Below are 16,889 nucleotides of genomic sequence, written 5' to 3'. Positions count from 1 at the left end.
ATATGTTGAGAGAGCAGGTGGCAAATCCGTGGGTCTGATTAAGCAGTGCAAAGCAACGCTGCATGATGTTATCCAAGTCTATGGAATTTGTAACGCAGTGCTTGATCGGGGTTTGCTGCGGTATGGTAACACGTGAAGTGTCTTCAGTGTTGTTGATGTAAAGGCCACGAAGTAAAGTGGCTTGCCTCGTAAATGCCTTGCGGCAAAGCTGCCGGGCCGCATATTCAGCTGAATGCATGCGAGGTTGGTCATGTAGAAGCTGTCGTGCCTGATTTTCGGGAGCACGCACTTGAGGGTCTCGCGGCGAACCTGTCAGGCTGCATTTTCAGCAGCACATACTACAGGATCTTCACAGCGAAGTCTTTTTGCATCCTTTTCTCAAGTGAACTAAACTGTCCACCTGGTGTCAATGTTGACCTGAGGCTTGTGCTGCTCTCTGCACAGTGGTCTGCTGAATCCGACGTTGCCTGGTTTCAGACACGTGCATAGCTCTACAATTGGTTCTTCAGCAGGGGTTCATACCTAGTGAGAGGGCACCATAATGCATTGTGAAGAGGTAATGCAGGTAGCAGAACTATGCGGTGCACATATAACGTCCCTTGATACGTGTCACAATACGATGCAAGTGGAAACTTGAGGGTCCAAAGCACTCAGTCCGCAGGAACGATTACGAAGACAGACTGTTTAACATCGCGCACTAGTCACTTATTCTTGTTTGCTATGTTTCTTCAACATGGCGATGTGTCTCCCTTTTATCAATGTCTTTGCCACACTACAGACGCGGCATTGTCCTCCCTTTCAAAGTGTGCATCGTCTCAATGTGAAAGTTAAGCGTGTGCATGCACAAAACATTAAAATGCGAATCACTTGGATAAGTATGGCTTTATATGCACCAAAGTGTGTATCTGCAATGCAAAGTGAGCGTGGACCGACGCTACACAGTGCACCTGTAACATCACATGACTTCTTGTGCGCTAGGCGATAGGTGTGATGGACACCGGACACAGGCTGTAATGGCGGACACCATCGCCAACCAAAACGGCTATTCGAATGAGCCCATAACAGCTTATGCTGTGAAATATTCACATTTACGAATAATGACTATTCGATTTGAACACCGAATTGAATATTCAGGACACTATTTGATTCGTTCTTAGAAAGTTTCGAATATTCGCCATACCCCTACTTATTATACAACAATTTCCACTATGCCGTTGCTGGCTTCATTGCATGCTTCTTCACATGGCCGTGACCAGGCCCCTTGGATCCCCTCATTCTTCAAACTCGTCAATAAATACAGGAACACAACCTCATATCTAAACGTCAGCATGATGTTGACTTCAATGCAAACAGACTGCAATGCATAGGCACTACTGATGCTTTTCTGTTCTGCCTGCCTGCTCAGTATGCCTCATGCAATACTGTCATGTTGTTGTGACAAAGAAGCAAACACTAGAGAGCTTTAGAATAGGGGCCCCAAACGTTTTGGGGCCCCAAAGAAATAGCGTGGAAGCCACTGCGCATGCGCGAGACGCAAACTGCGTTTGGGTGTTGCGTTGGGAACGCTATTTCACCGATTCAGCGGGAGCCCAAATAGCGGCCCCAAAAGCTTTGCGTCAACAAACATGGCGGCACCCATCGAAGCGATGGCTCTAACCTAGCATCAAACTGGGTTTGATTCGCGGTAACACGTGGAGTACGCAAGCTAGGAGAAGTGACTGCGGTTATCGCTTTCTCTCAACTAGCGTGTGTTATGAAGATTGATTCATTAGATGCCGCTGATTCCGAATTCGATGGCGGATTTTATGGCTCGTAGGCATAACACGGCTAAGCTTGGCTGGTTAAGGCACGTAAAGTTAGTTTTGTTGCTCAAAACTAAGCACTACTAATTGTTTGCTGCTTGAAGAATAACCTCTAAATTATAATTAAAAGCAAATACATGCAAGTCAAAATTACTTCCTATCATAAAACGGTATATTTTAATTATTTCTAATAGTTTTTCTTTGACGCCGTAGTGGCGCTGTCAGCGCAAGACGCTATCCGCAAACGCAAAACCCTATTCTAAAACTCTTCACTCCTGTGTGCTCCAACGCTAACACCTGCAAAGCTCTTTGGGGCCCAAAATATTGGGGCCCCTATTCTAAAACTCTCTACTGTCAAAACTGTCAGTCAAGAATCGAACCTCTTGTTTAACGAGTGCTCATTATGGGCGAACTTGCCCCCCCCCCCCCCCCCAATAAAAAAATCGAGCGACACTCAAAGCATAATAATAGCAGCAAGCACAGTTGTTGGTCGTTCAAATATGATCTCGTGGGTCAAGTCTGTCTGCTATTTCTACACGCATCACCATACATACATACATACATACATACATACCAGAGTAGTCACTGGGGCTCACATACATTTTAGAATCTGCAACACTATTTGGGTTGCATGTGCATCTGATTAGACAAGACCCTTTTGGTACAGAATCGGTGACAACATTCAAGAAATTTTGAACACAGTATGCACATCCTGCATTGCGTGAAAAATTTATAACAGTGAAAGGGCAGCAAAAAAGAAAGTCACCATCAAAAAGCAATACATTCCACACATGACAACATCCACTATTGTTGCTGGTATGGAATAAATTTGTGAACTTGGTAGTTTCAGCTGCTCACCTCCCAAAGAAGTTTGCCTCCTTGATATCAGTGGTGGTGTTACAGTGGCCGCAGAAGCGCTGCTCATAGTCGTAAGCCACAGCACGCCACGCCTTTTCTTGCTCCGTGATTTGTGGCTGCCTCCTGTGCTTAGGACTGGAGTTGGCACTGCCATTGGAGCTTTGAGATTCAGACCGGCTCCCTTCCTCAGAGTCTGCAGTGGCCAGAGATAGAAGCACAGGATCCTCAAAACACACGAGACTGAGGTTAATTGAACTCGTCACAATAGCTTAGTGGTTGTGGCGTTGCACTGCTGAGCTTGAGGGTTCGATGCAGGCCGCGGCGGCCGCATTTCAATGGGGGCAAAATGCAAAACGCTCATCTACTGATTAGATTTATTTGCATGTTAAAGAACCCCATGACACTATGGAATGTTTAATAATCAGATTGTGCTTTTGGCATGTAAAACCCCAGAATCTAATTTTTTTATTTTTGAGATAAATTGAGATTTATTCTAGTATACAGCCCTTTCTTGGCAGACAGGATAAGAATTACAAGCTCCGTCTTGACAGGACCTTGCTTTTACTTTCAGAAAATATTTCGCAGTCCTCCATTAATTTATTTTTGGACTGGTGTTGGTACTTGCAAATCACTGTACTTAGCGTGATGCATTTGACACAAAGAAATTGCAATTGAAAACGGTGAATACATAGTCATCATCATCATCATCAGCCTATTTATGTCCACTGCAGGAAGAAGGCCTCTCCCTGTGATCTCCAATTACCCCTGTCCTGTGCCAACCGATTCCAACTTGCACCTGCAAATTTCCTAATTTCGTTGCACCACCTCGTCTTCTACCATCCTCTACTGCACTTCCCTTCTCTTGGTACCCATTCTGTCACCCTAATGGTCCAATGGTTGTCTAGTCTGTGCATTACATAACCTGCCCAGTGCTATTTTTTTCTCTTAATGTCTATTAGAATATCATCTACACCCATTTGCTCTCTGATCCAAACCGCTCTCTTTCTGTCTCTTAAAGTTATGCCTAGCATTCTTCGTTCCATCGCTCTTTGTGCGGTCCTTAACTTGTTCTCAAGCTTCTTTGTCAGTCTCCAAGTCTCTGCCCCATATGTCAGCACCGGTAAAATGCACTGATTGTATGCTTTCCTTTTCAATTATAACGGTAAGCTCCCAGTCAGGAGCTCACAATGTCTGCCGTATGCGATCCAACCCATTTTTATTCTTCTGTGAATTTCCTTCTCATGGTCAGGTTTCCCTGTGATTAGCTGACTTAGGTAAACGTACACCTTCACATATTCTAGAGGCTGACTTGCGATCTTGAACTCCTGTTCTCTTGTCCGGTTATTTATCATTATCTTTGTCTTCTGCATATTCATCTTCAGCCCCACTCTTACACTCTCCATGTTAAGGTCCTCAATCATCTGTTGTAACTTGTCCGCAGTGTTGCTGAATAGAACAATATCACCGGCAAACCGAAGGTTGCCGAGGTATTCGCCGTCGATCCTTACTCCTGAACCTTCCCAGTTTAATAGCTTGAATACTTCTTCCAAGCATGCAGTGAATAGCATTGGAGAGGTTGTGTCTCCTTGCCTGACCCCTTTCTTTACAGGTATCTTCCTATCTTCCTAAGGTGGCTTTGGAATCTCTGTAGATATTTTCCATGGTATTTATGTAAGCGGTCTGTACTCCTTGATTACGCAATGCCTCTATGACTGCTGGTATCTCTGCTGAATCAAATGCTTTTTCGTAATCTATGAAAGCCATATAGAGAGGCTTATTGTACTCTGCGGATTTCTCGACAACCTGGTTAATGACATGGGTGTGATCCATTGTAGAGTAACCTTTCCTGAAGCCAGCCTGATCCCTTGGTTGACTAAAGTCCAGTGCTGCCCTTATTCTACTGGAGATTATTTTGGTAAATATTTTATATAATACTGGGAGCAAGCTAATGGGCCTATAACTTTTCAATTCTATAACGTCTCCCTTTTTGTGGATTAGTATAATGTTCGCATTCTTCCAGTTTTCTGGGACCCTTGCAGTCGCTAGACACTTCGTATAAAGAGCCGCCAGTTTTTCAAGCAATATGTCTCCTCCATCCTTGATTAAATCGACTGTTATTCCGTCCTCGCCTCCCACTCTTCCTTGTTTCATGTCTTCCAAGGCCCATCTGACCTCATCACTAGTTATAGGAGGAGTTTCTGTACCCTGTTCATTACTGTTTCTAATTGAGGTATGCTGACTCCTCTGGGTACTATACAGGTCAGTATAGAATTCTTCCACTGCTTTTACTATATCTTCGAGATTGCTGATGATATTACCCTGCTTATCTTATAGTGCATACATCTAGGTTTGTCCTATACCAGGTTTCTTACTCACTGATGTCAGGCAGTGTTCATTTTTTACGGCTTCTTCAGCCCTTCTTCATGTTATAGTTTCGAATATCACTTATTTTCGCCTTGTTGATCGGTTTTGACAGTTCCGCGAATTCTATCATGTCTCTTGAGTTGGACACTTTCATTTTTGGTCGTTTCTTTATTACGTCCTTTGTTACTTGGGAGAGCTTGCCTACTGGTTGCTTTGGTGCCTTGCCTCCCACTTCAATTGCTGCCTCTGAAGCCAGCCTCGTTACAGTTTCATTCATTAACTCTATGTCATCATCTTCATCTTTCTGCTCTAAGGCTACATATTTGTTTGCAAGTACCAGCCTAAATTTGTCTGCTTTTACCCTTACTGCCTCTAAGTTCACCTGTTTTTCTTGACCAATTTAACTCTTTCTCTCTTAAAATTGAGGTGAATCCTAGCCCTCACTAACCTATGATGGCTGCACTTTACCCTAGCTATCACTTCTACATTCTGCACTATGCTGGGATCGGCAGAAAGTATGAAATGAATTTCATTTCTTGTTACTCCATTAGGGCTTTCCCAGGTCCATTTTCTGTTGCTACGTTTCCTGAAGAAAGTGTTCATTATTCTCAATTTATTCTTTTTTGCGAATTCTACCAGCATTTCTCCTCTAGCGTTTCTAGAATCGACACTATAATTGCCAATTGCCTGTCCACCCGCCTGCTTTTTCCCCACTTTTGCATTGAAGTCCCCCATTACTACTGTATACCGCGTTTGCACTTTTCTCATCGCTAATTCAACATCTTCATAAAACTGATCTACTTCCTTATCGTCGTGACTGGACTTTGGAGCATAGGTTTGTAATGCCTTTAATCTATACCTCTTATTGAGTTTGATTACGACTACTGCTACCCTCTCGTTGATGCTGTAGAATTTGTCAATGTTGCCCACTATGTCTTTATGGATTAGGAATCCTACCCCGTATTGCTTCTAGTACATAAGAATACATAGTGCTCAAACTTAAGTAAATACGAGATGAGATGGACCACACAATAAGAAGGCACCTGCAGTTATGACGAAACAGGAAGGCATAGCACAGGACAACACTGTAGTGAGAAACACAGGAAATTGTTGTAATGTAAAGACAAAACAAAACCCTCAGGTTGGGTAGGCTGAGGTGAATATAAGGCAGAACTTTTGTGGAGACAGAGTGTCAGGCAAAACAAGGATTTTTTTAAGGTGCATTAGGATACCTGACAGCATTATATGGTGCAGTGGCAGGGACTGCATATTTCAAATTGTCTCATCCTGTGTAAAGCTAGATGAAATTCGAATTACAGAAATAATTAGCATTCAGTATTTTCAAATTGCAAAGTAGAAGCACTTGATATTGTGGCTGCGCTTCAGGACTGAATAACAGGTAGGCAATCAGCAACAAGGCAGATGAAATCTAAACAGTGGGTGAAACTGAAAGCCGTAAGCTATGCATGATCCTTGTGGCAGAAGACACAAGCATTAGATGTTTATGGTTATTTTTCTCATGCTTGCAGCATCATCAAGAGAGTGTTGTAATTGAGTTAAGAAACACTGTTTTCACATGCAATTGTGACAAATATTAAAAGCCAGAAGGCACTAGACAACATATTCCATTATAAATAACACGTAAGAAAGAATGGCCCATCCAGGTGGTAACTGCAACAAAATGAGCAGTCTGGCATCTTAAACAATCTCTTCTGAAAAGTGAAAGTACCAGGTTTCATAACTGACGAAGCTTTGAATTCAAGGTGAAGCCCAATCACATTTAAATGTCTCAGCCGTGCTCCTTTCTCACTACAATTTGCTTGTTTAAAACAGCGAATTTATTTAACCACAGTCCCTGTCCTTTGCATCATTTCAGCCTTTGTTGCATTTAGATTCTGTTCAACAGTAAAAGTGTTCCACAGCACACGTGCCACCCTACTTTCAAAGCCTAAACACTGCACAAGAAACGAAAGAATTGGTGAATGTCATTACCGTTTTCAGTCTTGGAGAATATGGCTGCCTTGATGTCTCGATCCAGGGCCTGGCAGGCCTGGCCAAGGGCACAGTCGGGGAAGCGCGACTTGAAGGCCTGCAGGCAGTCGAGGGCCTCCTTGGTCCAGCGCAGCTCATACAGGCAGCGCACCAGCCGCAAGTGTGCCTTCACATAGTCTGCTTCCAGTTGTAGGGATGTGTGACAGTCCCTTAGTGCGGCATACATGTCCCCGTCCCTGCGGTCCATCATACGAAGCAGACCAACCCATAGAGTTGCTAACACACAACCCACAGGTTAGTATGACAGTACATACGTACTCTTCCAAGCAAGGCGTAATGGGCGGCACCCATGTTTGCTGCCGGATTTTAGGGACATGCACTGATAATCTCAAACCACACTACGCTTTCCAGTGCACGCTAGCTCGTTACTACATGTCTGGTGAGGAATGGTGAGGAATACTGTGCATACGTCAACGCTACATCAGAGCAGCATTAGGCTGGAGTGTCAGCCAATAAGCAACAGTCTGCAATTCTGCTTGCATGCAAGAACAGTGTATCGTTGGTTGACACTGACATGACAGTCAGCTGTGAATTGTTCTTATCATAGTCTGCCTTGTGAATGCAGCCCATAACTGGCAAATGTCTACTATGTCTTCTGCAATGCCGAGCAGTTACAGAAAAATTGTGCACGCTGTCTACAGAGTCCTTTCCTGCAGTGGAATTTCAACACACATAGTGTTAATGACATGTGCTGTGACTGCTGACAAAATTATTGGCTTAAGAGAGAGCATAATGCGAAACTGCATAAACACTGCGGCGAACAGTGCAATAAACTTAGAACAAAGCATGTAAGAGGCTGCCAATTAGCACTGGTTGTAGACGCCAATGGGCATCATGTGTAAATATGCTTCCTACGAACAAACCTGCAGCAAAACATCACTAAAACACTTTCCAGTACCCTCCCTGCGCAAAGATTAACGCTAGAACTGTCCTCTGACACAAAGCACAGCTGAGCTGCGAGGTTTTTTCTATACGTGTGCTCACACACTTCTGGTCAGTACTGATGGCCGTGTGACCACACTGTTACAAAACTGTAATGCAGAAAAGTGTGTAAAATGAACACAGTCGAACCAACTCATAATAATAGCAGTTTCAACAATACATTGGATACAACAATGAGTAGTTGCCGTCAAACTTTGTATGTGTTCTATGGCAAAATAAACCACTTACTGTAATATTCCCATGCAGTGTTATTGATTATAACAAATAAAATTAAATGTGGCTGCTGTGTGTTTGTGATGAAAAAACAAAGAATGCAAAAGCGTGGGAAAGAAAAGAAAAAAATGCAAGCCTCCATGCCTTTGCCACATTGCCAGCTTCTTGGCATCTCCCTTCCACATCTCTAAAATATGAGCTGAGTCAGAGGGAGGACAGGAGAGAGGCTCACGGATGGGAGAGAGGCTGACGTGGCTGACAACATGGCAAAGACGTGCTGAATGACAGCTTGTACAGCACACAGGTGGGTGTGCTGGCTTGGACTTTCCCAGCATTATGCGCTCTTTTTCCTTTTAGCACAGACACTCAGTAGCCAGATTTGTGGGAACATTGTAGTAAGCAACTTATTTTACCATAAAATACACACAAACATTCATGGCGCCACTGCTGTTGTAAGTGTACTTCTTTCTGTCTAATTAACATGTTTGATGCGAGTCTCTGCTTTGTTGTTGTTGTTGTTTTGTGTAACTCAGAACAATTAGCGGTAATAGCAATGGAATTTTCTTGGCACTTTAACATAGTTATAAGTGGATTCGACTGTACAACAAATGCTGCAACATCATTGGTCTTTCTGTATCAAGTGTTGACGGCACACAAACATGAGATTCCTCAACAACAACAGCCCCCAACAGAATTTGTTCAGCACCATAAATATTAGCAAGAAAAACAGATAAATTGTACAACCAACTTTTTCATTTATAATTGCAATGCCCTAACAAATTACAGTGTCACTTTAATGCAAGGAAATGGCACCACAAAGCTCACCATGCTCGCTTCATGAAGGCAGCTGCTCGATTGCAGTAGAGAACTGGCGAGTCGGACACCATGCGTATGGCTTTGTTGTAGAGGTCAATGGCCAAGGTGTACTTCTGCTTGCCAAACTTCTCATTTGCTTTGCATTTTATGGCCTCTACGTGGGGTGGCAGTGGCTTGCTGTTGGCAGGCCTAAGGAAGAGACAGGCTAGCTGAAACTATGGTGAAAAATTTCCCCCCTCCTTCGAAATGCCATAAATTCAACTACCAGGTGACCAAACAAAGCCGGCCTCTGAATATCCTGGAATGAACACAGACACACATCTGTTGTAGTCGGCCTGTGCCTGCACGTACGCAACACTGCAACAAGGTATGAAGGCTGAAAAGATGAAGTGCACAATTTCTCTAGCTGTCTTACATTTACACACTGCCCAGGCAAGTGAGCACCTTGTCCCTCAATTGTGGCATTTCGTGAACATAGTGCAATGGGCCACACATTAGCCACAATGTGTGCCCATGCAGGCCTCAGAAATGTGCCAATTATTTTAGCCCATGGCTATGGCTCCTACATGCAACTTGAGTTAGCATTATAATGTGTGTGTCCATGTCCACCCTCACAATATACTTGGCTGCATTACATTGGTGTGTGTGTGTACACATACACACACACACGAACAGGTCATCCCAAATCTGGTCACAAATACTGGTAAATTCCTTGCAGATACATGCTAGGCTTACAACATTTAGAGTTTAAGTGCAAAAACTATAGAGTGTGAGCACTGATTCCTGGTAAGTAGTTTGAGATAATGCAGCTGCTTAGTTTCAGAATTGCTGACACCTGCAAAAGTAAAGTGCAAATACTTGGAAGCACAATGCACCACCTAATACCACTGACTAGCAGGAGTGAAAGTACAAGAGCAAGGGGAATGCACACACTATAGGCTCACAAAAGTGCTTCATACCCCCACTTTGTACTTGACGAAACAGGAGGGGCATCTGTGGATGCAACTATTCCATTCTGCTTCATTCCGTTGGAAACCATTCCATTGGAGATGCCGTTCTTGTGAGTGCTGAATCCGTTTGCAGGACTACTGCCTCCCTCGGCCAAGTCTAGGGAGGAACAAAGGTGAAATAAATTGAATGGCGATTATTTGGCACAGATTTTTACTTAACTCCAATTAATTAATAATAAGGATTAAGGATAAGCAAATAAGGTTAGACTGGCAACTACGCTTCTGAGACTATGGTTTTGGTTGGTGCAAAAAACGCAACTTCTAGTTGCACAAAATAAAGTTTCCCTGGCTCGGTCAGTTGCACCCTAACTATGGCAGCAATAACACCACTACATGCCATCACTGAATCCTGGACTTCAGTGCACACAACTATCTCCACAGGAAAAGCCTACAGGCCAGATTAAGTTTCATCCTCAAGTTCAGCAAGATCCTTCATATCTAATAAATTGATTTAGCCTTGTCTGCAATCCTTGACGCCGTCTGTGATGCTTAGATGAGTGAGTCGTGTCACTTGTTTCATTTTTACATAGTCTTCCCGCATACTGATCGATTTCTTGTAGTAAAAATGACCCATTCATTACTTTGGAAGTGCAATCCACCAGTCTGGCTTTACTTCATATTTACTTTCTAAGCTGCTGCCTCAAGCTTCAGAAAAACATGTCGCATTAGTTGTATGTGCAAGCACCTGCTTTTGTTATTAGCAGTAGAGCTGTTACGACTCAAGTTCTTCAAACACGGAAAAAAGCAAGATCAGAGGGCCAATAAATATGTGCATGGCAGATAGATTACACAAATACACAACTTCAAATGCTATTTCATTTGTTGATGGTACCATTAGGCCTTGTTTATTTAACACTTTGCATACCAAAGTGAGGACAAAAACTAAATAGAGCAATAAAGCTGAAGCTGGACGCTTACTTTTGCACAACCCATTTGAGTGAAGTGATGATGTGAAGCTCTGAAGGTCAAAGCTTTTTGGCTGTCGTGGATGGTTGATGTTAAATAAGTAAATCTGCTCGCCACCTAAATTGGCAAGAAGTTCGCTGCCATCAGGGCTGAAGGCAACATAGGTTGAGGCTAACGTGCGATACCTCTTCCTCGGATACTTTAATGGAAGGTGACCTGCGAGGAGAGAGAGAGAGAGAGAAACACAAGTCGAGATGTGTTGCGTGAGCAGTCCATGTCACTTTCTTGTACAGAACGACTGTTTATGCTTTGCAAACACTCAACACATCCTGTAATACACAATAAGCACATGTGCACTCCTGGAATTCAAACAAACCTAAACTTTTGTTGGTTTCTCTTGTTTTCAATGTGTTTTGAGGCCGCTTAATTTAATACAAGGCTTTCAGTTAAGTCAAACATTCTGGCTTATCAAGGGAGAGGAAGCTTGACAAAAACAGCTGATGAAGGGACAGGCATCAGGTATGAGCACCGGGAATGTTCTCACATTAGATATTCCGGCTACTGTGCGCATATGTGTGCTGACAGGCACAGCTACGAGATCATTATAGACCCTGTCACCTGCTCGTAGCTACTGCATTATAGAAGTTTTTGTATGCATTCTCTGGTTATAAATCTATTTGAATGCAACTCCGTTTGCAGATCTCACAATTAGCATAACAATAAATCAATTCTGTCGGGCACTGTAACTTTTTCAACTTTGGACAATTCTGACAAAACAAACATGTGCCTGGCTATTCAAGTCATGAAAATTTCTCCAAGTCCTTCGCTGAAAATGTGCTTCGCAAAGCCTGCAAACAGCTAGGATCTCGGCACAACCTTCAATAAAGCTCTGCTAAAGGTGCAATTCCCTAAAGGCATCAGTCATTCAGTGCCTCCACGGCTCTGCCCAAGATACTAGTGTGTAAATTGTTTTTAATGCGGATAGCTCTCTTTGCCTCATTTGCCCGTTTTCGTGGTTGGCAGCAGTCAGCGGTTGGAGTTACGGCAAGTGAAGGTGCGGGAAGGGGAGGAAAGGCACCGAGAGAAAGGGTGCATGCTCTTGGCCAACCAAGTTGCGGGAAGGGTTATGTTGCTTGCTCGTTCTTTCGGGCTATTTGCTTGCATTGACAATCATTGTCAATGGTTTCTGCATAACTGTTTTTTCCCTGGTTAATTTTAATCTGGCATATTTTTAAGTGTGCAATAATAATGTGTGGTTGCAATTATGAAGCTCGCAATATGTTTACAAATTCCATCGCCATAACACTGTCAACAATATTCTACGTAAATATATAATGTGATCAATTTTTTTTTATGCTATTATTCCTCAAAGCACCCCTTCTCAAAAAAATATAAGAAAGTGGACAGAAACTACAATATGGGTACACACCTGCAGCAAAATAAGTTACGCAGCCAGGTGGGAGGTTATCAGACTCCACATCAGGCTTGGAAGAACTGTTGAACCTTGTGAGCTGCGAGGAAGAAAGAAATTCTTTCAAGTCCGCACATTGTTACGGAAACTACTATGCTTGGCTCACTGAATGCTCACTTTACAGCTACCCAGCAACAAGAAGGGGGGCAAACTTGTGACCACAGCAAATATTATCATAAAGTCAACACAAGTTAGCCAGCCAGCACTGAATGACAATGCAAGGAGTAGCATGATGCTATTTACACTGGCAAGCTACTTTCTAACTTTTCCCATGAGGTCAATAGGCCTGGTTTTTCTACAGTCTTATATTCTGCTTTTCAGAAATTATTGCTCATTCGTGGTTAATAGACAGCACTGTAACAAAAAGCTTTATTTTGCTGTCACTGGCCCTGCTGACTTTTTCATTATATGGAATCCTCCATGGATAATTACCAGTTTTCACTGTCTAGTCAATACAAGCAGGTTTAACAGAAAATATTGTTCTTTTACTTCTTTGACAGGGCAAGCATTCCACAACACATGTCACTTGTGAGCTGTACTAATATATACTTGACAATCCATTCTAGTCATTCTATGCTTTTATGTGATCTTGCAAAGCAAAAGGCAAGGGTGATATACAAGAGATTTTCAATCACACCCAGTTGCAAAGTCCTCCATAGGCCACATGTTTCAGAATTGGAGTTCACTGATTAGAATGATAAGTTTAGGCATCTGTCATGTCAGTTTTCTATTTTCTAATTTTAAAAAATGCAGTGGTTGCGAAAGGAAACTACTTTGTTGACAAACACGAGTGAGAAAAAAAAATTTTGGACAGGTTCCAATTAGCAACTTTTTCAGCTGTATCTGCCATATCGCTTTTTTTTTTTAGGTGTAACACATAAAATAACAAGCATGCACGAAATCAAAAGTTTCTTAAATTTTGTCACTAAATGATGACCACATCAGTCTATTACATATATGACCCCCACATTTGGTCATCCAAATATACCCAGAGTTTGAAATTGTATTTGAGAACTGGTAGGATCAAAAAACTCTTGCACTGCATTCCTGGGAGAAGCGTCAAAATTCTAACCTTGGTGGTGTTGATCATACGCCGGTCGTAGAGACGAATGTATGAGTCGTTGGCACCCACGGCCACCAGGTGTGGTTGGAGCTGGTTCACAGCGATACACTTGGCTTCTACATTGCGCCCCAGGTGGTAGCCAAGGTTCACTAATACATGGTTTGCATCCGCCGTGCACTGATGCGGTGTCCGATAGTCAAACTGCCTGCAGAACAGCCGGATACACATGAACAGTCCACACCTTTGTCACTGTGCCTGTGCCAATCAGTGCTAGCCTTTTTTCTTTCTTTTTTTAATGCTCACAGTGGTAGCAAGTTTAGCAATGAGTCTGGAATAAAATATCTTGGACAGAGAAACGAAAATGTGACACATGCTGACACACACCCAGACACTGCAAGGGTGTTGCATTGAAGGGACAATAAATGGAAACACTAGATCAGTTTGCCGTTTTAAAAAACGGCAGCCTGGCACCCAGACCTGTGAGAAAGGGAAAAGTATATGCCTTTCCACAAGCAAGACAGCTCTCTCATGGAAGGGAAGTAAAAAAAAAAATATGAATGTGCAAGTCTTTGAGGGAGAGGCCCCCTCTTGTTGCCAGCCTTTGCTACATGGCACTTAAGTGTAAGAATCCGTGACATCATGGGAAGCTGGTGCAGAAATGTTCTAGCTGGTGTCAGCACCTGCCTTTTGTTTTTGAGCCTTTTCTATAGCTCACCAATTGTCCTTTAACTATAAGAAAAGCTTACTTAGTATTCAATAACTGTAATCCATCGACCCAGTTTACTATGTCTTTTTAGAGTCCTTTTAAACAGTAAAAGAAAATTTTATAAAAACAAAACCTTCAGTTAATGAGTAATTTAGTGAATCTACATAAGTCCAATCAAGGCCTCTATTGCACAGACACGCTCGTGAGTATTATGATCAAATTAGTGTCCAATGACAGCAAGAAGCTAGCCTCCCTGAGTGATCAGTGATGATCTTCAAAAGCTGAAGCTCCAGCAAGGCATCAGAGTGGAATACTGCAGAAGGTGCAGCACTTACAGAATGACACCATCCTCAGCAGCACTCCAGAACACAAAGGGCACACTTGCTGCAGTTGCTAGCCGTTTGACCCGACTGGTGTGACAGCTGCAGACCATAGTAGTCTCTCGTGCATGAATGTCGTGCACACGGATCTTGAAGTCTGCCGCTCCACTTGCCATCAGGCTGTCGCCAGAGTAAGGCAGGAACTGGAACAAAGCAACCAAAGGTGGTGCTCTTGAAGTGACGCAAACCACTGGACACAAGCATCTCTTTGTGCATGGTCATTTAGCGTTCCGTGTAGTGCCACAACCAACTGGACCAGCCTCTCATCCTGTCACCCAAAATTCCTTTATCGTAGGCAAGATGGTACAATGATGCGCTGAACTTCAATATTAAGATAGCTCAATAAGGCATAATGAAAACAATACAGAAATCAAAAGGGCAGATGCCGAAAAGACACCGGTCCATTTGGAGAACTTGCATAAAGTTATGTGCACATGTCTGATAGCAAATACATCTCAGTGCAATCTGCTGTGCATTCACAGCAACAGCGGCAGCTTTAATGACTCAAATGTACATTTTCTAGCTTCTACCGATTTGCATTTATTTGATTTCTATACAGGAATGGTTTGGTCACTGGGAGAGACCAGAAGCACAGGCTGGTTAAAGGTGCAAGCAATGTTGTCTTTCTCTCAAGTGTGTTGCCGCACTAAAGCCCGGCAGAACATCATCAAATTAAAACTCAGCAAAACATATCTAAAGCATGATTATGCTAGTCAGCACTTGAAGCATTTTGGTTGCACATATGTTATATATACTGAACGATAAGCTACAAGTTGCAACGTTTGTTTCAGGAAGCAAGTAGTAAACCTGTTCCCTTAGTCACCCCAGATTGAACATGCTTACCTCATGTTTCACAAATACAGTCGACCCTCATTACAATGGACCCTAATAATGCAACAAAAATTGTCTGTTACATCTGAGGTCCGTAACATCCGAAACGCCTCACTTTCGAAACTTTGGTTGTGATGTGTAACAACGTCATTGCAGAGAGTGAGTGACGAACGTCCAAAGTAAAAAACAAACAAGCACAAAAAGCTGCAATCTCGCCTGAAAGGCGAAGCATTGATTGCGATAGCAAAGTAGTAGACAGCTATGCGAAGTAAGGATAGTAGTTTTTCCAGCCATATAAATTTGTAAACATTAGCTTACTAACTACATTAACAAGCACTGTGACATGCGCGCCCAGGTAAACATGAACACATCTCGCTCGATGACCACAGAAAGCCACTGTCAAAATGTTGGAGTGGGGAAGCATGGCAGCAACAGCGAGTGAATTGACCTTCTCGGTGTCTCTCGCTTCAATGTGAACGTCGAAAGCACAGTGCATACGAAGCTACCGGCACTGGGCGTACTTTGTCCACATCACAGAATGCTTTCAAAATACAATATCGCGTGGCCACGCCTTTAACAGCAGCCACCAAAGCAGAAATCCCCCCCCCCCCCCGTGCTTCGTTTGCGAAAGCCGGCGCGATACCACCCCTCTTTACTCCCTCCCTCGCGCACACGATATTGAGCCGTGATCGTCGGCTGACCCTTGCAAGTCAGTTGCCAGCCCATGTCAATACGGCAAAAGGCCATTTTATAAGCCCAATCCTGACAAAAATTGCCACTAATTTCGTCTGCTGTAGCCGAAAGTCCATTGTGGCTTGGTTCTCCGTTAAAAGCAAACTTCGTTGCATTAATCAAATAGTTAGAGCAAACTAAGGTTGAAATATGGTCAATTACATTCAAAAGTCTTTTGTACGCGGGTCCATTGTAACGAGCGTAGATTGTATAGGCAGAATTGCTTGTAATAACAGTTATTGCAGATAATGATTTATTTCACTCTACCAAATTTTGTTTTGTGCCAACCTTTGCATGATGACAATAGGATCTCCTATACTTACCTTCTTTAACTATATTTGTGTTGTGCTCTTTCCATAACAAAATACATTTTTGCAGTTATGTCCCCTCCCCCTCAAGCAATTCTCAAATTTGAGAAGCCTGTGAGGTATCAGTAAATAAAAAATAAAAAGAAAGAATTGAAAAATGTTTTTAAGTGAGATGCATTTTAAATGGCAAACATGAGAAATCATCTGCTAAAAATATAAATCAGTGAACACATCTCCGTGTATACATCACTAAATCTGTAAGGGAACAGCTTCCATCAAGTCCACCACATTTATTAATATTTTCACTCTTTTGCTGGCACCTTCATAATGATGTACTGGTACACGAGCACACAATTACTTAAAGGGGCCCTGAACCACTTTTTATCGAAGTGGAGAAAGGCATCTGAAGCGGAGTTGTGGGCAATCAAACACGGC

General features: G+C 42.8%; 1 protein-coding gene across 3 annotated transcripts in view; it reads right to left on the bottom strand.

Moving 5' to 3' along the window:
• Positions 1-16,889, bottom strand: part of adp (WD and tetratricopeptide repeats 1) — a 32,697-nt gene that overhangs the window by 8,311 nt on the left and 7,497 nt on the right. For all 3 annotated transcript variants that reach the window (XM_075695775.1, XM_075695777.1, XM_075695776.1), the window contains exons 6-13: positions 14,539-14,726; positions 13,507-13,702; positions 12,393-12,474; positions 10,976-11,179; positions 10,007-10,154; positions 9,057-9,236; positions 7,017-7,252; positions 2,661-2,853 (exon numbers count right to left, since the gene is read on the bottom strand). In XM_075695775.1, coding sequence (XP_075551890.1) covers positions 2,661-2,853; positions 7,017-7,252; positions 9,057-9,236; positions 10,007-10,154; positions 10,976-11,179; positions 12,393-12,474; positions 13,507-13,702; positions 14,539-14,726 — 1,427 coding nt within the window. The remainder of the gene's footprint in view (positions 1-2,660; positions 2,854-7,016; positions 7,253-9,056; positions 9,237-10,006; positions 10,155-10,975; positions 11,180-12,392; positions 12,475-13,506; positions 13,703-14,538; positions 14,727-16,889) is intronic.

This window comes from Dermacentor variabilis, chromosome 6, assembly GCF_050947875.1.
Source record: "Dermacentor variabilis isolate Ectoservices chromosome 6, ASM5094787v1, whole genome shotgun sequence".
NCBI classification, from domain to species: domain Eukaryota; kingdom Metazoa; phylum Arthropoda; class Arachnida; order Ixodida; family Ixodidae; genus Dermacentor; species Dermacentor variabilis.
Note: the sequence above shows the minus strand (reverse complement) of the source record. Positions and strands in the feature narration are given on the sequence as shown.